This window comes from Podarcis vaucheri (assembly GCF_965113315.1).
Source record: "Podarcis vaucheri genome assembly, chromosome: 18".
NCBI classification, from domain to species: Eukaryota; Metazoa; Chordata; class Lepidosauria; order Squamata; family Lacertidae; genus Podarcis; species Podarcis vaucheri.
This window is the reverse complement of record NC_138756.1, coordinates 3,945,037-3,971,774: the sequence shown is the minus strand read 5'-3', so window position 1 is coordinate 3,971,774 and position 26,738 is coordinate 3,945,037. Positions and strand designations below refer to the sequence as shown.

General features: G+C 45.2%; 2 protein-coding genes across 2 annotated transcripts in view; one reads left to right on the top strand and one right to left on the bottom strand.

Annotated features, from left to right (window-relative positions):
* The window catches only part of LOC309523127 (vomeronasal type-2 receptor 26-like), a gene marked incomplete at its 3' end in the record, with an annotated part of 81,742 nt that overhangs the window by 53,175 nt on the left and 1,829 nt on the right, over window positions 1–26,738 (bottom strand). Inside the window, exon 2 of the mRNA XM_082206890.1 lies at window positions 24,510–24,690. The remainder of the gene's footprint in view (window positions 1–24,509; window positions 24,691–26,738) is intronic.
* Window positions 1,519–9,864, top strand: LOC309523126 (vomeronasal type-2 receptor 26-like; the record flags this gene model as incomplete). The annotated part of the gene is made up of 6 exons (XM_082206889.1): window positions 1,519–1,651; window positions 3,084–3,409; window positions 3,706–4,515; window positions 6,554–6,781; window positions 7,856–7,982; window positions 8,587–9,864. The coding sequence occupies 6 exons, from the start codon at window positions 1,519–1,521 to the stop codon at window positions 9,483–9,485; spliced, it is 2,523 nt and encodes an 840-aa protein (XP_082063015.1). The 3' UTR covers window positions 9,486–9,864.

The window sequence follows — 26,738 nt, the reverse complement described above, 5'->3', positions numbered from 1 at the left end:
TTTTTCTGAATGTCCTGCTTATCTTAAAATAAAGTGCTTTAGGGGTTATTGGCCTAATCAAGTGCTGCTGGATTTTATGAATCAGATTAAATAAGTGAATAAATAAATAAGAATAAATAAATTGATAAAGAATAATAAAGCTGCTAGAATACTAGCCTGGCTTGTGCACAGACAATTTGTTTCTGAGTAGAGAAGTTTCTGCTCAAAGACGGGGAGCAAGTTGGCTCCATGTGCAACAGAAGCTCCCCTTCCGCAGAACATGTCGAAGGGGAAGGGAGAGTCAAAAGTTCAGAGCAACATTTCTCCCCTCAACCAAATCCAGAGAGCTTCCCTCTGTTGGAGAAGCCTTTCAAAGATGGGGTGGAAATTCACTTAAAGTTGCTTCAAAGCCACCAAGGCGCTACTTCCCTTCAGGGGGAGAACCAGAAGAGAGCGGCAGGAATCAAGCAGCCCAGACCCACCCAAAGCGGCCAGAGGGTGGGCTTGAGAAATCCCTCCCCATCGCAGGCTCCACCAGTCTCAGTCTCTAGCAGCCGCCAAGAACCAAAATCCCACCACCATGTATCCCGTTGACAGTACTGAGGGTGGCATTTCTCAGCATTCTCCATTGATTGATTTTTATTTGTTCATATTTATTCCTTTATTTATTGATGTACTGAACCTATATATCACCCTATCCCTGGAGGTCTCAAGGCGGTTCACAGAACAAAATCAAAATATAAAACCACAACATATATAATCAAAATAAAAACAAGCCAATAATGCCCCCCCAACCCCCACATTTTAAAAGGGCTTAGGATGCCTGGGATACAAGGCTGGGACTCCTTCATCTGGATGTTGCCCATCCCTGACTCTCCCACCTCTTCTTAAAAACCTCCAATGAATCATAGAATGGGAGACTTGGAAAGGGACCCCAAGGTCCTCTAGTCCAGCCCCCTGCAATGCAGGAATCTTAGCTGAAGAATCCCAACAGATGGCCATCCAACCTCTGCTTCAAAACCTCCAAGGAAGGAGAGTCCATGGTTGGATCCAGCTCCTTCTTTGGTGCTTGTGAGCAAAGTTCAGGCCAAACTTCCAACTTCCAAGCACACCCCTTGACTTCTGTCCAACATGTTTTTCTCCAGCTCTGCACCTGCCGCTTGAGCCAGTCAAGACTCCAGAAAGTTATGGTGCTGAAACTTATTCCACTTAGAATAGTCGAAATTATAGTCATCTCATCTTCTGAAAGCTCAGGAGATTTTTCTGGAGATTGCATGAGCCTCGGAAAGCAACAACAGCATGGCAATATTAATTGAAAAAGTTGGTGCAGAGAATTTTTCCTGTGTTGGAGACAGACGGAGTCAAGATGAAGAGCTGGCGAAAGAGGGGTGTGCCTGCCTTGTGCTTCCTAGCTCCAAAGGTAGAGTTGAAAACCACCCACATTGGGAAAGCCCAGGCAGTCTGGCCTTGCAAGAGTCTTTGGGTTCTTCTGCTATGCCTCCTTGGCAGGTAAGAGGAGAAGGAGGAGGCAGAGCCAGAATGAGATCCCTGCTTCTGCTGCTCATGATGCCCTTTGGAGTCTGCGGGAACCACAAGGCGAAATGCCCCTTGAATCTAGTCAGGGATGAAACGGATGCTCGCAATTACTACCGGCCGGGACACTTTCTCATCAGTGGGATCATCTCTCCAATACGCCTTCTTGAGACAACTCCATACAGCTTTACTCAGACACCCTTCGCCAGGAATGAAGTGTATGTAAAATCATATGCGGATGGGTTTCACGGTCCTCCAGTCCTTGTAATGGTTGAAATAGGAAAGAGCCCCTATCTCAGGGCTGGGGAGCCAAGGGCTGATGTTGCAGGACTGCCCTGCCCTGATCATTGGTCTTGCTGGCTGGGGCTGATAGGAACTGGGGGGGGGGTCCAGTAAAAAACCTCTCTTATTTCCTTCTTCCCTCTGTCTTCCTAAGTAAAACAATCCTGTTCCTATGCATCTGTGTTGCTTTTAGTAGAATGCAAGGATGCCAGTGAATCTGGTCAGGGTTCAAAAGGATGCACTGAATTTCCCCACCTGCAGGATGCCATGAAACTCAGTGAATTTCCAAGGCTAAAATGTTTCATTCAATATTATTCCATTTGGACAATTCATAAACTGTCATTAAGGAATGTTACAGTTTTGCACATGGAATTTTGAGAACCTCTGGGTGACCTTTGGTAGCTGAAGAGCAGGAAAGATGTGATTTCATTGAAAGGATAAATAAAAAAATATGTCAGGGGAATTCCATGTAAGTGGACTTAGATCTCTAAAATGTGAAAAGTAATTAATCCTTTTTTGACCACACACAACTGGCCTCATTTCAAAGTATTGAGGTGTTTGACGTTTCTTCCTAAGCCAGAGGGTGGCATGAAACTCAAGCAATTTCCAAGCTGCTATGATTATTTTATGTTTCTTCTATTTGGGTCATTTGTGAACAACCTTATCACAGTTCTCTTTACACAATGCAACGGGAGACCTACAGCCCATCATGGGGAAACGTGTCTCAGCTACATTAAAGGTTTCCTCCTCCAATCCCAGCACTTTCCCCTTTCTGTCATTTTTTTAAAAAAAATAGAAGCGTTTTAAGAAACTCCTGAAAATGGCTGGATTTTTATGGGCGAAGAACAGGAGTGATATGCTGCAAATAAAATAATTATGTAAAATAATACAGACCAGGGGGTGTCCTCATTGGTGGAATCAGTGATCCAAAATATGGGCAAAATTATAAATTTTACCACACACTCAAACCTGAAAGCCAACAGGCCTCATTTCCAAGTCAAAGGGGACTGAGGTATTTGGTGCTTCCCCTCCTTCAATAAAATTGTAGAGTTGTAGAGATGGAAGGGACCTGGAGGAATCTCACCTGAAGTATCCATGACACATGGTCACCTTCGGAGGGAGTCTGTTCCACTGCTGAACAGCTCTGTGTGCTGTTTGAATCATAGCTCCTGTCATGGAGCAGCGGTCTCCAAATTTTTGTGGATAAATGAATGAATGAATGAATAAAAAATATACTAATATCCGTGGATCATATAATGTTTCCTTCCTCCCATTAATATGAATATCAGTTTCACTCTTTTTTAAAGGATTATTTTATTGCAGGGAGTTAACTAGGTTCTTCTGGTACATGTTGTCTTTCCTGTTCACCATCCAAGAGATCAACCAGGATCTCAGTCTCTTACCCAACATTACTCTGGGCTACAACATCTATGAGAACTATTTAGATGCAAGGATGACTTCAGACGCCATGCTAGAGCTGCTTGCAGGCAGTGGATGCAATATTCCCAATTATCACTGTGGAGAACAGAATCACCTGCTGGCTGTTCTTGAAAGAGGCAATACTGTCATCTCAAAAGTGATTTCAGCCTTGTCAGGCATCTACAAAATCCCACAGGTAACTAACTAGTGGGAGAGCATGGAGGGACAAAGAATTTCAACTCCATAAGATTCTATTTTCTCTTTGGAGTGGTCAAGTAGGGATATTTTAAAAAATGGGAAAATCCTGAGCTATGGATCCTACATCCCTTTTTCAAAACTGAGCCTTCACCAACTTGTCACCTCCAGATGTTTCAGACTAAAACTCCCATCAGCCTCAGCCAGCAGAGATTTAGCTGTCAGTCATTTCAGATAATTAAATATCTGTTATGCTGAAAGTAAAGTAAATTGCTGATCTTTTGCTTTCCTTGCTAGATCAGTCATGGCTTCACTGCCCAGGTTCTCGAAGGTAAAACCCTGTTCCCTTTTGTCTACCGGATGAGTCCCAAAGAGGAAAGTCAGTACCAGGGGATTGTTGAATTGCTCCTGCATTTTGGATGGAAGTGGATTGGCCTCTGCACTCCAGACAATGACAGTGGAGAAAGATTTGAGAGCACTGTGAAACCTCTGATGCTCAGCAAAGGGATCTGCATTGCTTTATCAAAAAGAGTACCAGAAAATGATATGGATCAATTTATCAGGCCTGGGGAACCATTTTTCCTATGGAGACAAGTTGGGGTATTTGTTTCCTATATAACCAATGCACATGTTATCATAATACTCATGGCAATAAACAATATTTATGAGAAGGAAATAGGGGCGAAAGTCTGGATCACAACAGCTTTGCTAGAAAACAGAATTGGCTTTTACATCCCTCCAAATCTATTCCAGCACCTCCATGGTTCTCTGTTCTTTGCAATTGAGACTGGAATAAGGAGCAGCAAACGTGGCAAATATAGATTGCAGACCAATTTTGGGGATTATTTCAATCAAGCATTTCAGTGTTCATATTCAAAGCATCTGTTGTCCGTGAAAGGCAGGATAAGATGCAGAGAGGAGGAGAAACTGCAGCCATTGCTCCAAGGGGAGCATGAGAGAGTCCTGTCTTATGACAGCTATGGCACTTACATCAATGTTCAGGCTGTGGCTCAGGCATTGCATGCTTCGCTTTCATCGAGATCCCAGAGGAGGCTGATGGTGGAGGAAGGAGAGCAATGGGGACCCCAAAGGCTACAGCCGTGGCAGGTATTTCCTTCCCGCTTTTGCAAACTGCAGTCCATACAGATGCTGATCTTGACTGGGGATAAACCTGTAAAATATCATAGTTACTATTACTAATAGTAGCTTACCTTCCAAGGGTCTGTAGTAATAATATTAGTATTATTCTGTTTATATATCAACTTTCATCTGAAGATCACAGGGTGGTTTGCAGAATAAAAATACAAAATGAGAATAGAAAAAGCAAACGAAAGAAAGAAAACAAGCAAACCAAAAGCACATTAAAATGCCCAGAGATGGTTTAATCCACCCAAATCCTGGTTACAGAATAACTTTCTCGCCTGGCACCTAAAGATTTGTCACAAAGGTGTCTAGGGAGCCTGTCTGGGAGAACATCCCCCAAGCGAGGAGCCACCACAGAAAAGTCCTGTTGTCCTGCTGCCACCCTCCAGATATCTCTATTTATATGTGTGTGTGTGTGTGTGTGTGTGTGTGTGTGTATTATTTAAGTTTTTTTTTCATTTCTTTCCAAGCTCCTGTATAGTTATTCTTAAAAATATTTATGTTCGTAGCTGTTATCCATACTCCTAAATATTAAACTTTCTTCTCAATCATCAGTTCTGTCACATTTTCCACCAATACTTTCGTTCTACCTTTATTTAGTTTAAAACCTGCTACTTCTCCAACTTGAGAATCTGTTCAAGACCCTTGGTTGGCTAGCCATGGGGTCTTCTACAGTTACCACATGGTCATCTGCAAATGCCTTGAGTTTATATGCTTTGTAACCTACTGTTGGGACGCGGGTGGCGCTGTGGGTTAAACGACAGAGCCTAAGACTTGCCGACCAAAGGTCGGCGGTTCAAATCCCTGCGACGGGGTGAGCTCCCGTTGCTCGGTCCCTGCTCCTGCCAACCTAGCAGTTCGAAAGGACGTCGAAGTGCAAGTAGATAATTAGGTACCGCTCCGGTGGGAAGGTAAACGGCGTTTCCATGTGCTGTTCTGGTTCGCCAGAAGTGGCTTAGTCCTGCTGGCCACATGACCCGGAAGCTGTACGCCGGCTCCCTCGGCCAATAAAGCGAGATGAGCGCCCCAACCCCAGAGTTGGCCGCGACTGGACCTAATGGTCAGGGGTCCCTTTACCTTTACCTTTAACCTATGTTTTCCCTTTTATTTCTTCATCTGATCTTCTACTTCTGGCCAGGGTCCCTAAAACTAAAATAATAATGGTGACTGAGGATATCCCTGTCTTGTCCCTTTCATTATTTTGAATTTTTCTGTTATTACGTTGTTTACCATCATCATAGTCTGTTAGTCAGAATAAATTGAGTCAATTCCTCTAAGTACAGTGGTACCTCGGGTTACAGACGCTTCAGTTTACAGACTCTGGCAACCCAGAAATAGTACCTGGGGTTAAGAACTTTGCTTCAGGATGAGAACAGAAATCGCGCAGCGGCAGCCTAAGGCCCCATTAGCTAAAGTGGTACCGCAGGTTAAGAACAGTGTCAGGTTAAGAATGGACCTCCAGAACAATTTAAGTTCTTAACCTGAGGTACCACTGTAATGACTCTCTGAATTTCATCATCTCTATAGTCTTCTTCGTAGAAGTCCATGAAAAAATGGTCAAAGGCCTTCTCTGCATCTATAAAAATCAACACTGCTTGTTTATCATTTCTAACCTCCAGATATTCTATTATATCAATTATATTCCTTATATTATCATTCATCTGGTGGCCTGGCAAAAAACCAGCCTAGTCCTGATGAATTAAATCCATTAATAGCACTTTCATGTCGTTTGCCAATAGGTCTGCAAACAGTTCATAGTCATTATTTAATAGAGAAATCAGCCTATCATTTTTGACTGATAATTGATTTGTATCTTTTTTCAGAATCAGCATAATCTAAGTATCTTAAACATTTTAGTGGTTGTGCCAAATAATCTTGTAATTTCTTATAGTGCTTTGCTGATAGCCCCCCTGGCCCTGGTGTTTTCCCCATTTTGGCTTGATTAATTGCCTGTTGTAGCTTCCCAGTTTCTTAATGCTGGCGCTTTCCCCTGCCATTCCAGCTTCACCCTTTCTTGAGAGAAATCCGGTGTCTGAATACTTCCAGGGGCAGACTGTGCTTGGATGAGAACTGGGAGCTGCCAGCGGACTTCAATATTATGAACTGGGCGATGTCTCCCAATAAGTCTCGTGCCCTTGTGAAAATTGGGAATATAAGGAGAGGAGCATCTGCTGGCATAAAGTTCACCATTAACCCAGAAGCCATTGAGTGGAACAAGAAATTCAAGAAGGTAGGGGGGGTAATTGGGGGAGGGGGGCTAGGAGATCCTGATTGTGCTCTTCCTTGAACAACCACTGCAGAATGAGCATGTCAGGGTGACTGTCCAGGAACAGCTGGAACCAGCACGCCTTCTTTCTACAGCAGCTGAGATAGGAGGGGAATTTGGGATGCTCAAATAAAGGATACTGACCTTTCACACATGCAGAAGGATGAAAAGTAATTTATTTTACAAATGATAATTACTGATTTATTGTATATTTTTTTAAATTTGTGAGTAAGCTCACTTGTATTAAATTTGTCTCAATTTGTGGTTGATGTGGTGAAATTTGGAAAATCAATTAAGGCAATTTGGCAAAAAGAAAAAACCCAAAACCCCAACACTCCTTCCAGTTGGGCATTGAACAGCAAAGCGCTTTCTCTCTCTCTCTCTGACACACACAAACACGAGAATGAACCGTGTGAGAGATTATTCGAATCCTGAAATTTGGGGGAATCACATGTCAGACCCATTGTCATTTGCTTAGAAGTTTTTTTAAGAAGGAAACAGGTAAATGGAGAAGAGGAAACAGAGTTCTGTGGCTCAAACCTCAGCTGTACTGAACTCAATTTAAAGCACAAGATATTCTGGTCACCCCAATGGTCAGCGGGGGGTTGAAAGGACCCTGATGAGGGGTCAAGGCTGCATTCCAGAGATCATGTTCTGCCGCTAAAGAGAACTGACCGCATTAAGGGAATGGGGAGATGGCAGGCAACTGGGGATCTTGGCTGCTGGAAACGGCAACTGGGATCTCCCAGGATTCCCTGCCAGACAGACCCCTCCCCAACCTCTATGTGATTGATGTAGAGCTGGGATGATTTCCTGAATGATTCATTGGGGGCCACAACTGCAAATCTTGGGGTAGATCAGGGTTCCCCAAACTTGGGTCCCCAGCTGTCTTTGGACTACAGCTCCCATCATCCTGAGCTGGCAAAACCAGTTGTCAGGGATCACCACCATGCTATAGAGATCGCGTTGAGTGAATTACATACACACAGATACTCCTAACTGTTCCTTTTTGTTGCACCTTCTTGTCTTTCTGGTTAGGCCGTACCTCGTTCCAGGTGTACAGAGAGATGTCGACCCGGATATGCCAAGGTGGTTCTAGAAGGACAGCCCATTTGCTGCTACGCTTGCGCTCGGTGTGCAGAAGGGACCTTCTCCACTCGGGAAGGTGGGTGATTCCAAGGGGGAAGAAATTCCTGGAGAGAGTAAACACAGGACAGAAATTCAGTCTCACACACTTATGTGAGAATTCTGCAGACATAGGGGAATGGGAATCCTTCCTCAACTTCCTTAGTATTAACCACCTTTATTACATCCAGGAAGTGAGTTAATAGGAATGACCATAAGGAAGAAATATCTGGGCTGCAAACTGGGCAGCTGTGAGAGGAATGTCCGCAAAGCATTCCTTTTTGATTTTGTAGACCAAGCCACATAAAAAGGAAATAATGTTGACACTTATCAAAAATAATGGATAGACGATGAAAAGCAGCAAATTACTAACAGCAAAAGCACAATAAAAATAAATACTTCATGTGAAAATTATTACAATATAATCTATGGACCGTTTTGATCTCACTGCTATGAACATTGAATGGAAGCAATGTCTGCATTTTAAAGGTTCAGACAAAGAGGAACAGGCAGGATCCAAACAATGCAGTTAACAGAAGTGGAGTGGTCACTGCCTCTCAGTTGATCCTAGATCACCATGTAAATAGAGCACAGATCATTAGGGATGTAAGTGATGCTGCAGCCACTCTTTTTCTCTTCCCCAGATGCAGAACATTGCACCAAATGCTCAGAAGATCACCATTCAAACAAGGACAGAGATCAATGTGTCCCCAAGATTACCACCTTCCTGACTTATGAAGAATATTTGGGAATTGTTTTAGCTTCCATTGCCCTCTTCTTGACCTTAACAGCAGGCATTGTGTTGGGAATCTTCATTAAATACAAGGAAACTCCCATAGTCAAAGCCAACAACCGGGACCTCTCCTACATCCTGCTCGTCTCCCTCCTGCTTTCCTTTCTGTCCTCCTTCCTCTTCATCGGGCGCCCAAGGAAAGAGACCTGCCTTCTCCGACAAACGGCCTTCAGCATCATCTTCTCAGTTGCTGTTTCTTCTGTCTTGGCAAAGACCATCACGGTGGTGCTGGCCTTCCTGGCCACAAAGCCCGGGAACAGGGTGAGGAGATGGCTGGGCAAGAGTCTGGCCAACTCCATTGTCATCTCCTGTTCTGGGGGGCAAGTTCTCATCTGCACCATCTGGCTGGGCTCTTCTCCCCCATTCCCAGAGCCCGATATGCGCTCCCAGGTGGAAGAGATCATCCTGCAATGCAACGAAGGGTCTGTGGCCATGTTCTACGTTGCCCTTGGCTACATGGGCTTCTTGGCTGCCACCTGCTTCACGGTGGCTTTCCTAGCCAGGAAGCTGCCTGGCTCCTTCAACGAAGCCAAGCTGATCACCTTCAGCATGCTGGTCTTCTGCAGTGTTTGGGTGTCTTTTGTGCCCACCTACCTGAGCACCAAGGGCAAGTACATGGTGGCCGTGCAGATCTTCTCTATGTTGGCCTCCAGTGCTGGGCTTCTGGGCTGCATCTTCCTTCCCAAGTGCTACATTATTGTGCTGAGGCCTGATCTGAACACAAAGGAGCACCTGACAACCAGAAATTAAGGGGACATATGATTCTTAAAATATTCCATGTTCCCTATGTCCAGAAGTACATAAAGGAAACACACCTGCTCATCCATGTTCTTCCTTCTCCACGTCTGAAAGAGATTATGTTCCTTCTTAGCCCAGGTTTTGTGTAGTCCTGTTGACATGAACAGTAAGATGGGTGGAAATCTTTTGTATGCTGTGTCATTTACAAGTACACTTCAAGTCATTTCGTTCTCCTAAGTTTTGTATATCAATAAACTGAGAAATTAATTTAAGTTATCTCCCGTAGTCTGTTGGTTTAATTTCTGTATCGCTTAAGCTCTGCTCCCTGTTCCAAAGAGTAGCAGCTGACCGTAGCCAAGCCTTGACTGAAAAGCGGTTTTATGTAGATGTTTTAAATGTGGGGATAGGATTCAGCCCTGTGGAACCCCACATTCAAGGCTCTCGGAGCTGAAATGACCATCCAAGTAGGACTGGAACCACCGCAAAGCGCTGCCACCCACCCCTCGCTCGGAGAGTCACTCCAGAAGGATACCATGGTCAATGGTACCGAAAGCCGGTGAGAAGTCGAGAAGAATTATTAGAGACATGTTTCTCTCTCTCAACAGAGGTCACCATACTGGACGACCAAAGCAGTTTCTGTGTCAAAACCAGGCCAAAACCCCACATGAAATCCATTACCAAGACAAGACCAAGGAAGTCCAGTACTTCCACTGCCTCCCCTGCAGATGTGAAGGAGAAATAGAGCGGAGTGTTGTCAACATAATTCTGATAACATACTCCAAACGTCCGGATAACCCCACCCAGTGGTTTCATGTAGATGTTAAACCATGTGGGGGAGAAGAAGAAGAAGAAGAAGAAGAAGAAGAAGAAGAAGAAGAAGAAGAAGATTTTATTTATATCCTGCCCTCCCCTAGGCTAAGAGCGGCTAACAATAAAAGTAACACAGAATTCTAAAATCAATTCATTCTAAAATCAATTCAAAATCAAATTAATGGCAACCATTGGGCTACAGTTCTGTGGGGATGACCAAAGGAGGGGGTCCGACTGTGCCCTGGCTGAACAGCTCCGTCTTGCAGGCCCTGCGGAAAGATGTCAAGTCCCGCAGGGCCCTAGTCTCTTGGGACAGAGCGTTCCACCAGATCGGGGCCACAGCCGAAAAAGCCCTGGCTCTGGTTGAGGCCAGCCTAACCTCCCTGTGGCCCGGGACCTCCAAGATGTTTTTGTTTGAAGACCATAAGGTCCTGCATGGGACATACCAGGAGAGGTGGTCCCGTAGGTACGAGGGTCCTAGGCCATATAGGGCTTTAAAGGTTAAACCAGCACCTTAAACTTTATCCTACATATGATTATTCAACTACCAGACTTTTAGAAGACATCCGAAGGCAGCCCTGTTTAGGGAAGCTTTTAATGTTTGATGTATTACAGTATTTTAATATTTTTTTGGAAGCTGCCCAGAGTGGCTGGGGAAGCCCAGCCAGATGGGTGGGGTATAAATAATATATTATTATTATTATTATTATTATTATTACTACTACTACTACTACTACTATTATCCTGCACTCCACCGGGAGCCAGTGCCCTGTGGATAGGATCGAGCCCTGTAAACCCCACATTCAAGGCTCCCGGAGCTGAAAAGCGTTCCCCAACTAACACCGTCTGGAAACGACGTCAGACCTAAACTGACGCGCAGCGTAAACGACTAATGCAGAGTTTTTAATTGACTTTACTGAGTTAAAATAAACTTCTTCCTAAACAACATGGTTCCAAACAGTTTGAGGGAGATTCCACACTGCTCACAACTGAGGCAGACGGACTCTGACTGACACCTGACAGAGAAGGCAGAGACACAATGGCGGCCAAGTCCCCTGCCAGAGTGACTCCGCAGTCAGCCGTCCGGCCTGGAGAAGAGGACTAGGGCCAAAGGACAGCGCAGTCCCAGCACTTCCCAGCCTGCTTGGCTGCTTCTTTGTCCCATGGCCGAAACCCCACTGGAAACGGAGCCAGGAAACCAGTTTCTTTCCAAAGCGCCTGGATCTGGTCTGTGGCCGCTCGCTCCAGAGCATTACTGAAATATACTCAGAGTCGAAAGTGGATTTCATGCTCTTTATTCAGCTCATAGTGGTGAGGAGGGAATGAAAGTCCCCCCAAAGTATCTGCTTTATATACATTATTTACACAATGGGCTGCACGTGATTGGCTAATTCCGGGATTCTCCTGTGGGCCAATCAGGTTGGGGGATTCACTTCCATCTGGAGCTGGATTGGGTGGCTCCTGGAGACCAATCATAGTGCTGCATTCTGAATCCTATTGTTCTAGGACCAGTCAGACTGCTGCATTTTGGATCCTATTCAACTCAGTACATAACAATTACACACGAAAGGGAGATGAGAAACTGGCCGGTGGTTAGTTAGGTTTTCTGAATGCAACCACAACAGCCGGGACTTTATAGACACGGAAGTGGAAAGAAGGAGAATTCCCCACCAAGGAGGAATGGCTGATGAAGCTGGTGGAAGATGGAGAAATTCCCTGCTAAACTAAGAGGGCATAAGGAAGAATTGTTCAAGGAAGAATGGAGACCATTGTTATATTATCTGTCATAATAACATCCGTACCTGAAGTCAAAGGCAGGATTTGAAATATAAATATAACTGATATACGACTTCGGGGCTTAGATAATATAAACATGTTTTTTAAAACAGGTGATAAAAAGGAGTAATAAAACAAACATCAAGAGGGGTGGGGAGTCAAGAAGCATTCTGTATTTAGTTGTTTATTTAAAAAAACCTCTGGTAGGTAGACAAGTGTTTTGGAATATCTTTGGAGACTTAATTTTTTTTAAAAAAAATTAATAAATATAGCATCCACCCAGATTCTTAAGAAGCTGATACAATTTCAGTCCGTTTTGTTATTTTTACTTTTTTAAAGTTCTGAAGTAACTTTGTAAACTTTTTTCTGAATGTCCTGCTTATCTTAAAATAAAGTGCTTTAGGGGTTATTGGCCTAATCAAGTGCTGCTGGATTTTATGAATCAGATTAAATAAGTGAATAAATAAATAAGAATAAATAAATTGATAAAGAATAATAAAGCTGCTAGAATACTAGCCTGGCTTGTGCACAGACAATTTGTTTATGAGTAGAGAAGTTTCTGCTCAAAGACGGGGAGCAAGTTGGCTCCATGTGCAACAGAAGCTCCCCTTCCGCAGAACATGTCGAAGGGGAAGGGAGAGTCAAAAGTTCAGAGCAACATTTCTCCCCTCAACCAAATCCAGAGAGCTTCCCTCTGTTGGAGAAGCCTTTCAAAGATGGGGTGGAAATTCACTTGAAGTGGCTTCGAAGCCACCAAGGCGCTACTTCCCTTCAGGGGGAGAACCAGAAGAGAGCGGCAGGAATCAAGCAGCCCAGACCCACCCAAAGCGGCCAGAGGGTGGGCTTGAGAAATCCCTCCCCATCGCAGGCTCCACCAGTCTCTGTCTCTAGCAGCCTCCAAGAAACAAAATCCCACCACCATGTATCCCGTTGACAGTAATGAGGATGGCATTTCTCAGCATTCTCCATTGATTGATTTTTATTTATTCATATTCATTCCTTTATTTATTGATGTACTGAATCTATATATCGCCCTACCCCTGGAGGTCTCAAGGCGGTTCAAAATATAAAACCACAACATATATAATCAAAATAAAAACAACAAGCCAATAATGCCCCCCCCCAACCCCCACATTTTAAAAGGGCTTAGGATGCCTAAGATACAATGCTGGGACTCCTTCATCTGGATGTGGTCCATCCCTGACTCTCCCACCTCTTCTTAAAAACCTCCAATGAATCATAGAATGGGAGACTTGGAAAGGGACCCCAAGGTCCTCTAGTCCAGCCCCCAGCAATGCAGGAATCTCAGCTAAAGAATCCCGGCAGACTGGAGGAGGGCAAATGTTGTCCCTATTTTCAAAAAGGGGAAAAGAGAGGACCCAAATAATTACCGCCCAGTCAGTCTGACATCAATAGCAGGGAAGATTCTGGAGCAGATCATTAAGCAAACAGTCTGTGAGCACCTAGAAAGGAATGCTGTGATCACCAATAGTCAGCATGGATTTCTGAAAAATAGGTCATGTCAGACTAACCTGATCTCGTTTTATGACAGAATTACAAGCCTGGTAGATGAAGGGAACGCAGTGGATGTAGCCTACCTTGATTTCAGCAAGGCATTTGACAAGGTGCCCCATGATATTCTTGTAAAGAAGCTGGTAAAATGCGGTCTTGACTCTGCTACCCCTCAGTGGATTTGTAACTGGCTGACTGACCGAACCCAAAGGGTGCTCATCAATGGTTCCTCTTCATCCTGGAGAAGAGTGACTAGTGGGGTGCCACAGGATTCTGTCTTGGGCCCGGTCTTATTCAACATCTTTATCAACGACTTGGATGATGGACTCAAGGGCATCCTGATCAAATTTGCAGATGACACCAAACTGGGAGGGGTGGCTAACACCCCAGAGGACAGGATCACACTTCAAAACGACCTTGACAGATTAGAGAACTGGGCAAAAACAAACAAGATGAATTTTAACAGGGAGAAATGTAAAGTATTGCACTTGGGCAAAAAAAATATGAGAGGCACAAATACAAGATGGGCATAGGCGCCGACTCAATGGGGCCTGAGGGGGCTCGAGCCCCCTCAAAAAATTTTTTGGGGGGGCTCAGCCCCCCCAATAATCTCGGGCGCCCTTCCAGCAGAGCGCCGCCGCCGTCCCCCGCCTCCTCCCCACCTGCTCCCTCGCCAGCCAGCCAGTCAGCCGCGCGCCCTAGCCGGAGAGCCCCGGCCGTCCCCCACGAGATTAAGGAATCCCCGGGGGCGGGGGCTCCTGCCTCGCTGCTTCGCGGCACCACCGCCACTCCCAAGGCACTGCCGGGGGGAATTTCCTTCCTCCTGGCGGTTTCAGCGGTTTAGGGCCGGAGCGGAGGGGGCTCGCCCTCTCTTCTCCGGCTAGCCCCACGTTTCCCGCATATCAGCTGTTCCGGAGCTGATTAACAGGCGCAGCACGCTCTCCCCTATTCGCTCACAAGGGGGCGGCGCCACTTTATTTGCATATTCGTGAGCTTATTTGCATATTCATGAGCTTATTTACATTTCACGAGCTTTCCCGGGCCCCCCCAATATTTTTTATAAGTCCGCGTCCCTGAAGATGGGTGACACCTGGCTTGAGAGCAGTACATGTGAAAAGGATCTAGGAGTCTTGGTTGACCACAAACTTGACATGAGCCAACAGTGTGACGCGGCAGCTAAAATAGCCAATGCAATTCTGGGCTGCATCAATAGGAGTATAGCATCTAGATCAAGGGAAGTAATAGTGCCACTGTATTCTGCTCTGGTCAGACCACACCTGGAGTACTGTGTCCAGTTCTGGGCACCACAATTCAAGAAGCTCAAGCGAGGAGCCAAAGAAGATGGCGGCTGTAACAACTTCTCCTTCGTGAACCCTCCGGATTACAAACCTTTTATTGCCTTTTATAGCCTTTTACAGCCGTCTTTATAGCTGTTTTTATTTGACTTTTAAATTATTTTACCTCTGTTGGAAGTTTTTAATCGTTTTACTTCTATGGTTGGCCTGTCGGGGCCATATACGTATCAACAAGGATATTCAAACCCCCTGCTGAGAAAGCCTGCTGCTGATTAGTAACGCCGCCTTGAAGACTGGGTTATGTTGAGCAGTGGACGAGGAGTAGCAGAGGAGTTGCGTCCATAAAGATAAGTTCTCTTTTATTTCTTTTATCTCCGTTTACCTCTACTTTGAACTTTCGTAGTTAGTGAGACAGCGACAAATGGGTCATGGCAAGCGACCAAGATCTGCTGAGAAAAGTTGTACACCTCCAAGAGTAAAGCAGTCAAAGCTTGAATCTCCCCCACCATCTACTAACAATAACAGCAAAACGGAGCAAGTAATTGTTTCTGCGGTCGAAACATACAACCGCTTTTGGCCTCTGCATGATCAAGGAGAGTTGGAAAAGCTAGCTGATCCAGCGGGGGATGGAAGCCTTAGGGGAACCCTCCTCCCTGATACCTTAATTACACCTCCGTCACTGAAACGGGAAGCATTAGGGCAAACTGCCCATGAATTAGTACCTGATCAAATACAACTGGTAATCAGGACTTTAAGCTTCATCTTCAAGGAATTGGAGGGGATTTCTTCGTCATTGAATAAACTTACACGGGCCTTTCTAGCTCATCTACCTTCCTCAACTGAGCTATCTAATTTGCATCAATCTCCTGTGCAGCTTGTGAGTACCTTAAAGAGACAACTTGACCAGAAATCTCTCCTTAAGGGCTCAAGATGCAGGCTACCACTGCCCCAAAGGAATAAGCAATCCTTGATTTTTCAACCTAATAAAATATGTCTATCCATTTTTTCCCGTGACGCCCCCAGACTTAGGTGGAATAACCTGATGATGGCTAAAGGGTACCTACGTGATTTGTTAAATATTCCTTTTTCCCGGATAGATCTTCTATCTGTAGTACCCCTAAATGCCACGCCCTGGCCAAGGAAATTTATGCTCTCCTTCCAGTCTGCAAGGATCCCACATCTTCTTGCAAGACAAAAAGATCGGCTGGCACCCTGGGAGATTGTAACAACAAGAGTCTTTAAGGACACGAGTGTTAAACCTCTTTTCCCCAACATTTTAACCGGCAATGAACGCCCGTTTCCTTCTTCTGTCCCTATAATAAAGGGAAAAACACCTAGCCGGGTACCCCCTGTTCCACCTGCGACCGCAAGTGACCATCTAGCTAAGCTGAGGAGTGATCCAATTGCAAGCGGAGATTGGAATATCCCTGAAGAGAGAAATCTTATCTCCTCTTATGGAAAACTCCCTTCGGAAGAACAGCAGGCTATTCTCGATAGATTGGATCTACTCAAACAAAGACTCCTATCGCAAGGGGACCCCTCTATGCCGATGAGAGAGGAGAGCAGGTGCTCCACGTCCCACAAGGCGTCTCCATCAAATACCTTGATAATCTCTTAACCTGTTACTTTGTTACCCCCTACTGATCTGAATCAGCAGTCACCTGTCGACCAACAGCACCATTCTACCGTGGAGGAAGTTGATAAACTCAATACTCCCGTTTCAGACCTTATGTCCAATCAAAATATGGAGGTTGATGATTCCTTTGCCTCAATGCCTGAGCTAGAATCATCCCTGCCTGAAGATCACCAGGAAATGACTACGCATGCACCATCCCCACGTTCACGTCCTTCTATACATCTGTGTGATAATTCTTCCCTATCTGCGCAGCAACTACAAGTGATGGCTGGAACACCTCTTAGCGTTACCCTGGTCAAGACTGACAACTCCAACGGATCTACTAGTATAGCCCATCAAAGACTTGCTACTACTCACCTCAATGAACAGCATCCAACCTCACCAACTTTGCCTAATTCTTCCTCCCCGGCAAAACCCTTCCTGCCTGTTAATGTTACCAAATCATGGATTCAATCAACACAGAAGAAGACCTTATCCACACAAACTAAAATTACCGATTTTCTTATAGGTCCTCGTTCTACCTCCAAGAACCCATTAAACAACTCAAAGTGACAATTACCGGGACAGCACAAGGACCCGACATTATCAATACTTAGCTGGAACATCGCTGGTTGGAGAACCAAAAAATCAGACCCCGAATTCAGGAAGTACATAAACTCATTTAATATCATTCTATTCCAAGAAACGTGGGATGAGGAAGAGATTATCATAGATGGCTTCGATCTTCTAACACTTCCGGCCTCCCCTTCCTTGAAAGGAGGTCGCCCCAAAGGGGGTCTTTTGATTGGGATCTCACTCCAACTTCGCGCCAAATTCACTCTGGTACGGGCTTCCCCGCCTTTTGCTCTATCTGGACTGATCACAGAAGGGAAGTCCTCATTACTAATTACTAATGTTTATCTCCCCCCCCCCGAAGGCTCAGCACCTGATCTTGATTGGAGATGGGAATCATTTGAAAATCACCTATTGTCATGTCATACCAAATGCCCTAACTCGTATTCCTTAATTGGGGGAGATTTTAATGCTCGTATTGCCACTAATTGGGACCTACTAACCAAGTCCAAATGGTGGACTCCCCCATGTTTGGACAACTTTGACTTGGAACATACCAGAATTAGAACTTCAAAGGACAACAGAGTAAACAAAGCAGGAGTGACCCTTTACCAAATTGCCATTCGCTTGAATCTAGTATTCTTGAACGGCACCTTCCCCCCCGATATACCGGGGGAGTTCACTCACCTGGGACCAACATCTAACAGTGTTATCGATTACTTCTTGATCTCCGCAAATTTGGCCGTTAATGTACTTTCCTTCCAAGTTGAAAATCAACATTTCAGTGATCACCTCCCAGTAGTGACCACTTTGTCATTGTTCCGGCGCCAGAAGGACTATAAACACTCAGTCCTTCTGGAAACCTCATCATCGGTCCAAATAAGAGGGATCAAATGGTCGGAGGCTGTAGCCCAAAAATACCAGGATTTTTTCCATAGGGAAATCACTGCCTATCTACCTCAAATAACTACTGATTTACAAGATTCCAATTCGGTTTTGAAACTTTTTAACCTTCTTACAACAAACCTTACCACTTTTTTTACATCACCTCCTCAAAAGGCGAAAGTGGCGCATTGCAGTGCTGGGGCCCCTTGGTTTAACACCTCTTGCAAACAAGCAAGATCCCTTCTTCGTTCCATCTATAATGAATACAAAAACTCTAATGCCCAAGCTCTACCATCCTCCTATTTACAAGCCAAAAGAGCATACAAACAGACTTTAAAGCTGGCCAAACGCGAGTGGCATCAAAAGCGTTGGCGAGCCTTGATAGCGGCCTCTAGATCCCACAGACCACAGGAATTTTGGGCTCTGATAAACATAAGAGGAAGGAAGTACCCACTGACGATTATCCCTGCGCCCACATGGGAAAAATTCTTGAGTAAATATTTCTCCTTGGCAGAGGAATCCAACTCATCCACGGAATTCCGAGCCGACCATCTACCTTTGTGGCCCTCTACCGACCCAGACCTGATAATGGACTTGATATTAGACCTGAAAACGGGCAAAGCCCCCGGGCCGGATCTAGTCCCTGCTGAGGCTATTGTTGCGCAACCGAGGTGGTGGGCTGAAATTCTGGCCAAAGTCTTTGACGCAATTAATTCTACGGGGCTTATCCCTAGGTCATGGAAGGAGGCCGTGATCGTGCCAGTCCATAAAAAGGGTCCCCCTGCTGACCCGGAGAACTATCGGAACATCAGCCTTTTGTCTATCATCGGGAAAATCTATGCAAAATTTTTGCTGTCTAAGCTGTCTCATTGGGCAAACGACTCAAATCTGATTGGCCATGAGCAAGCGGGCTTTAGGAACAATTACTCGACCTCTGACCATATGGTAATTATGTATCATCTTGCCAGAAAATATTCTGCCCCAAGGCGGGGGCGCCTATGTGTCGCTTTCATAGACCTAAAGGCCGCCTTCGACAGTATCCCAAGAAACTGTCTATGGAAGAAACTAGAGAGATGGGGCATAGATAGAAGACTGTTATGGCTTATAACCCAATTACACCACGGGTCGTCGGCTAGAGTGAGACTCACACCTGCGGGAAACCTATCCAACGAGGTCCCAATAAATAGAGGTGTGCGCCAAGGCTGCATTTTGGCCCCACTCCTCTTCAACCTGTTTATTAGCGATATGAAGCTCTTTCTGAATGAGTCTCAAGCCAACATTCATGCCCCCCGCCTAGCCGATTTTCGCTGCCCTTTGCTCCTATACGCCGATGATGCAGCGATCCTTTCCTACTCTAGAGTCGGTCTATGCAGAGCTCTAAAGATTTTTGCGGCTTACTGCAAACTCAACCATCTGACAATTAATCATGGGAAATCTAAAGTCCTGGTCTTTACCAGGTCTCGGAAAACTTACAGCTGGAAGTTAGATGGAGTCCAATTAGAACAAGTTTTCAAATTTAAATACCTGGGAGTCTTCTTTCACTACAACCTAAGCTGGAAGCCACAGATACAGTATTTACTAAACAAAGGGAAAACAATACTTTATGCTCTACTCCAATTTTTTGCGGCTGACGGAGCCTCCCACATCCCCTCTGCATTGAAGGTATACCACGCAAAAGTGGTTTCCACCCTCTGCTATGCTGCCCCGCTCTGGGCCCCTGGGTCCAATTTAACATCGCTGGAGACATTGCAGAATCAGTTTCTCCGTCGCCTCCTGAAACTCCCCATGTGTGTGAGCAACGCAGCCATACGTTTGGAGTTAAGGATTGCATCATTGGAGACTGTCATCTGGAAGCGAGTCTTTGGCTATTGGCTGTCCAGCTGGCATAGGCTTCCCAACCATTACCTTTTTCAGTGCCTCTGGCGGGACGAATTTGTTAATCCGTGGGTAGGAAAAATCCATGCCAAACTTCTGAGCATCGGAATTTCCCCAGCGGACTCCCTAAAGATGAACTTACGCTCAGCTAAAAGCCTCATTGAGCAAAGATTAGCAGACATTGAAAACCAACACAACCTTGCCAGAGGTGAGGGTGTCTGCTCCCCCAGGTATCACGGAATAACCCCACCACTTGACCTTCCATCATACATGTCATCTCTTTCATCAGTACCACACCGACTTGCATTTATTCGTGCAAGGTTCAATGTCCTTCCATCGAACCTGCTGAGCCACAGATTTTCCAAGGGTTTGGTGTCTCTGCTATGCATGTGTGATGGGAAAACTGTTGAATCTCTTCCACATATAATGTTCAACTGTCCCCTACATAGCATAGCCAGGACTAAATTCCTGGGCCCTGCTTTACTGCGCTTGGTTAGCAGGCCTGTTGAGTCACACGCCGCACTGCTTTTACAGGATACAGACCCTTCTGTTACTCTGCAGGTGGCGAGATTCCTGAATGCGGTTATCTCACACGCAAAAACCACCAAAAAACAACAACAACATCAAAATCTAATCGGACAGTTATGATGAGAGTGCATGTCGGATCTCGTCTTCAGTTTTCCTTTTCTGCGAACCGTCCCTTGGAGCTCTCCGGGCCACATCCTGTTATTTGGCTCTGCCCAATGACCCACCCTTGCATCGCAGTGTTCACCTTCTGGTGTCAGATATTTCGGTTTTTAAGCCTTTGTGCTTTTTATGTTTGTACATAATTTATGGGCTAATAGCCGTAAATAAATAAATGAAATGAAATGAATTCAAGAAGGACACTGACAAACTGGAACATGTCCAGAGGAGGGCAACCAAAATGGTCAAAGGCCTGGAAACGATGCCTTATGAGGAACGGCTAAGGGAGCTGGGCATGTTTAGCCTGCAGAAGAGGAGGTTAAGGGGTGATATGATAGCCATGTTCAAATATAGAAAAGGATGTCACATAGAGGAGGGAGAAAGGTTGTTTTCTGCTACTCCAGAGAAGCGGACACGGAGCAATGGATCCAAACTACAAGAAAGAAGATTCCACCTAAACGTTAGGAAGAACTTCCTGACAGTAAGAGCTGTTGGACAGTGGAATTTGCTGCCAAGGAGTGTGGTGGAGTCTCCTACTTTGGAGGTCTTTAAGCAGAGGCTTGACAACCATATGTCAGGAGTGCGAGGATGGTGTTTCCTGCTTGGCAGGGGGTTGGACTCGATGGCCCTTGTGGTCTCTTCCAACTCTATGATTCTATGATTCTATGATTCTATCTCAACAGAATCCAAACTCTGCTTCAAAACCTCCAAGGAAGGAGAGTCCATAGTTGGATCCAGCTCCTTCTTTGGTGCTTGTGAGCAAAGTTCAGGCCAAACTTCCAACTTCCAAGCACACCCCTTGACTTCTGTCCAACATGTTTTTCTCCAGTTCTGCACCTGCCGCTTGAGCCATTCAAGACTCCAGAAAGTTATTGTGCTGAAACTTATTCCACTTAGAATAGTCGAAATTATAGTCATCTCATCTTCTAAAAGCTCAGGAGATGTTTCTGGAAATTGCATGAGCCTCAGAAAGCAACAACAGCATGGCAATATTAATTGAAAAAGTTGGTGCAGAGAATATTTCCTGTGTTGGAGACAGACTGAGTCAAGATGCAGAGCTGGCGAAAGAGGGGTGTGCCTGCCTTGTGCTTCCTAGCTCCAAAGGTAGAGTTGAAAACCACCCAGATTGGGAAAGCCCAGGCAGTCTGGCCTTGCAAGAGTCTTTGGGTTCTTCTGCTATGCCTCCTTGGTAGGTAAGAGGAGGAGGAGGCAGAGCCAGAATGAGATCCCTGCTTCTGCTGCTCATGATGCCCTTTGGAGTCTGCAGGAACCACAAGGCGAAATGTCCCTTGAATCTAGTCAGGGATGAAATGGATGCTCGCAATTACTACCGGCCAGGACACTTCCTCATCAGTGGGATCATCTCTCCAATACGCCTTATTGAGACAACTCCATACAACTTTACTCAGACACCCTTCGCCAGGAATGAAGTGTATGTAAAATTATATGTGGATGGGTTTCATGGTCCTCCAGTCCTTGTAATGGTTGAAATAGGAAAGAGCCCCTATCTCAGGGCTGGGGAGCCAAGGGCTGATGTTGCAGGACTACCCTGCCCTGACCATTGGTCTTGCTGGCTGGGGGTGATGGGAACTGGGGGGGTCCAGTAAAAAACCTCTCTTACTTCCTTCTTCCCTCTGTCTTCCTAAGTAAAACAATCCTGTTCCTATGCGTCTGTGTTGCTTTTAGTAGAATGCAAGGATGCCAGTGAATCTGGTCAGGGTTCAAAAGGATGCACTGAATTTCCCCACCTGCAGGATGCCATGAAACTCAGGCAATTTCCAAGGCACAAAGGTTTCGTTCAATATTATTCCATTTGGACAATTCTTAAACTGTCATTAAGGAATGTTACAGTTTTGCAAATGGAATTTTAAGAGCCTCTTGGGGACCTTTTAATCCTTTTTTGACCACACACAACTGGCCTCATTTCAAAGTATTGAGGTGCTTGACGTTTCTTCCTAAGCCAGAGGGTGGCATGAAACTCAAGCAATTCCCAAGCTGCTAAGATTATTTTATGTTTATTCTATTGGGATCATTTGTGAACAACCTTATCACAGTTCTCTTTACACAATGCAACGGGAGACCTGCAGCCCATCATGGGGAAATCTGTCTCAGCTACATTAAAGGTTTCCTCCTCCAATCCCAGCACTAAAATAATACAGACCAGAGGGTGTCCTCATTGGTGGAGTCAGTGATCCAAAATATGGGCAAAATTATAAATTTTACCACACACTCAAACCTGAAAGCCACCAGGCCTCATTTGTAACTAAAAGGGGACTGAGGTATTTGGTGCTTCCCCTCTTTCAATAAAATTGTCTCTTATCTACCTGGAGTCTAGCCCCTTGGAAGGCGCCAAAGACCACTGCAGCAAAAGCAGCCTATGGAGCACATTCCCCGTATATCTCAAATTTTGAGGGCCGCCTTCATTTCCTACAAATAGAACCACAGTAGAAAAGTATCACAGAGTTGTAGAGATGGAAGGGACCCGGAGGAATCTCACCTGAAGCATCCATGACACATGGTCACCTTCGGAGGGAGTCTGTTCCACTGCTGAACAGCTCTGTGTGCTGTTTGCATCATAGCTCCTGTCATGGAGCAGAGATCTGCAAATTTTTGTGGATAAATAAATAAATAAATAAATAAATAACTAATATCTGTGGATCATATAATGTTTCCTTCCTCCCATTAATATGAATATCAGTTTCACTCTTTTTAAAGGATTCATTTATTGCAGGGAGTCAACTAGGTTCTTCTGGTACATGTTGTCTTTCCTGTTCACCATCCAAGAGATCAACCAGGATCTCAGTCTCTTACCCAACATCACCCTGGGCTACAACATCTATGAGAACTATTTAGATGCAAGGATGACTTCAGACGCCATGCTAGAGCTGCTTGCAGGCAGTGGATGCAATATTCCCAATTATCACTGTGGAGAACAGAATCCCCTGCTGGCTGTTCTTGAAAGAGGCAATACTGTCATCTCAAAAGTGATTTCAGCCTTGTCAGGCATCTACAAAATCCCACAGGTAAGTAGTGGGAGAGCATGGAGGGACAGAGGATTTCAACTGCGTAAGATCCTATTTTCTCTTTGGAGGGGTTAAGTAGGGATATTTTTAAAAATGGGAAAATCCTGAGCTATGGATCCTACATCCCTTTTTCAAAACTGAGCCTTCACCTACTTGTCACCTCCAGATGTTTCAGACTAAAACTCCCATCAGCCTCAGCCAGCAGAGATTTAGATGTCAGTCATTTCAGATAATTAAATATCTGTTATGCTGAAAGTAAAATAAATTGCTGATCTTTTGCTTTCCTTGCTAGATCAGTCATGGCTTCACTGCCCAGGTTCTCGAAGGTAAAACCCTGTTCCCTTTTGTCTACCGGATGAGTCCCAAAGAGGAAAGTCAGTACCAGGGGATTGTTGAATTGCTCCTGCATTTTGGATGGACGTGGATTGGCCTCTTCACTCCAGACAATGACAGTGGAGAAAGATTTGTGAGCGCTGTTAAACCTCTGATGCTCAGCAAAGGGATCTGCATTGCTTTATCAAAAAGAGTACCAGAAAGTTATTTTGATGAATTTATAACACCTGGGGAACCTTTTTCCCTATGGAGACAAGTTGGGGTATTTGTTTCCTATATAACCAATGCACATGTTATCATAATGCTCATGGCAATAAACAATATTTATGAGAAGGAAATAGGGGCGAAAGTCTGGATCACAACAGCTTTGCTAGAAAGCAGAATTGGCTTTTCCTTCCCTCCATATCTATTCCAGCACCTCCATGGTTCTCTGTCCTTTGAAATTCAGACTGGAATAAGGAGCAGCAAAGGTGAGAAATATAAATCGCAGTCCAATCTTCTTGGAGATTTTTTGGATGAAGCTTATCAGTGTTCATATTCAAAGCATCTGTTGTCTGTGAAAGGCCGGAGAAGATGCAAAGAGGAGGCGGAAATGGAGATGGTGTCCCAAAGGGTATGTGAGACAATCCTGTCTCTAGATAGCTATAGCACTTACATCAATGTTCAAGCTGTGGCTCAGGCCTTGCATGCTTCGCTTTCATCGAGACCCCAGAGGAGGCTGATGGTGGAGGAAGGAGAGCAATGGGGACCCCAAAGGCTACAGCCGTGGCAGGTATTTCCTTCCCCTTTTTGCAAACTGCAGTCCACACAGATGCCGATCTTGACTGTGGATAAACCTGTAAACTGTCATAGTTACTATTACTAATAGTCGCTTACCTTCCAACATGTCTCCGATGAAAATAGGGATGTCCCATCCCATAACGATCATTTTGCTATTTATACCCAGGGCTTTCTTCAGGGGGAACTCACTGGAACTCAGCTCCAGCACCTCTCAACTGGGTGCCATTTGGACCTTTGGAGGGACTGTAGTAATAATACATGGGACGCGGGTGGCGCTGTGGGTAAAAGCCTCAGCGCCTAGGGCTTACCGATCGAAAGGTCGGCGGTTCGAATCCCCGCGGCGGGGTGCGCTCCCGCTGCTCGGTCCCAGCGCCTGCCAACCTAGCAGTTCGAAAGCACCCCCGGGTGCAAGTAGATAAATAGGTACCGCTTACCAGCGGGAAGGTAAACGGCGTTCCGTGTGCTGCGCTGGCTCGCCAGATGCAGCGATGTCACGCTGGCCACGTGACCCGGAAGTGTCTCCGGACAGCGCTGGCCCCCGGCCTCTTGAGTGAGATGGGCGCACAAACCCCAGAGTCTGTCAAGACTGGCCCGTTCAGGCAGGGGTACCTTTACCTTTACCTTAGTAATAATATTAGTATTATTCTGTTTATATATCAACTATCATCTGAAGATCACAGGGTGGTTTGCAGAAAAAAAATACAAAATGAGAATAGAAAAAGCAAACGAAAGAAAGAAAACAAGCAAACCAAAAGCACATTAAAATGCCCAGAGATGGTTTAATCCACCCAAATCCTGGTTACAGAATAACTTTCTCGCCTGGCACTTAAAGATTTGTCACAAAGGTGTCCAGGGAGCCTCTCTGGGAGAACATCCCCCAAGTGAGGAGCCACCACAGAAAAGTCCTGTTGTCGTGCTGCCACCCTCCAGATATCTCTATTTTTATATAGTTTTTTATTTAAGTTTTTTTTTCATTTCTTTCCAAGCTCCTGTATAGTTATTCTTAAAAATATTTATGTTTGTAGCTGTTATCCATACTCCTAAATATTAAACTTTCTTCTCAATCATCAGTTCTGTCACATTTTCCACCAATACTTTCGTTCTACCTTTATTTAGTTTAAAACCTGCTACTTCTCCAACTTGAGAATCTGTTCAAGACCCTTGGTTGGCTAGCCATGGGGTCTTCTACAGTTACCACATAGTCATCTGCAAATGCCTTGAGTTTATATGCTTTGTAACCCACTGTTGGGACGCGGGTGGCGCTGTGGGTTAAACGACAGAGCCTAGGACTTGCCGACCAAAGGTCGGCGGTTCAAATCCCCGTGACGGGGTGAGCTCCCGTTGCTCGGTCCCTGCTCCTGCCAACCTAGCAGTTCGAAAGCACGTCAAAGTGCAAGTAGATAAATAGGTACCGCTCCGGCGGGAAGGTAAACGGCGTTTCCATGTGCTGCTCTGGTTCGCCAGAAGTGGCTTAGTCATGCTGGCCACATGTACGCTGTACGCTCTACGGCGGCTCCCTCGGCCAATAAAGCGAGATGAGCGCCCCAACCCCAGAGTTGGCCTCGACTGGACCTAATGGTCAGGGGTCCCTTTACCTTTAATCTATGTTATCCCTTTTATTTCTTCATCTGATCTTCTACTTCTGGCCAGGGTCCCTAAAACTAAAATAATAATGGTGACTGAGGATATCCCTGTCTTGTCCCTTTCATTATTTTGAATTTTTCTGTTATTACGTTGTTTACTATCATCATAGTCTGTTAGTCAGAATAAATTGTGTCAATTCCTCTAAGTACAGTGGTACCTCGGGTTACAGACGCTTCAGGTTACAGACTCTGGCAACCCAGAAATAGTACCTGGGGTTAAGAACTTTGCTTCAGGATGAGAACAGAAATCGCGCAGCGGCAGCGTAAGGCCCCATTAGCTAAAGTGGTACCTCAGGTTAAGAACAGTGTCAGGTTAAGAATGGACCTCCAGAACAATTTAAGTTCTTAACCTGAGGTACCACTGTCATGACTCTCTGAATTTCATCATCTCTATAGTCTTCTTCATAGAAGTCCATGAAAAAATGGTCAAAGGCCTTCTCTGCATCTATAAAAATCAACAC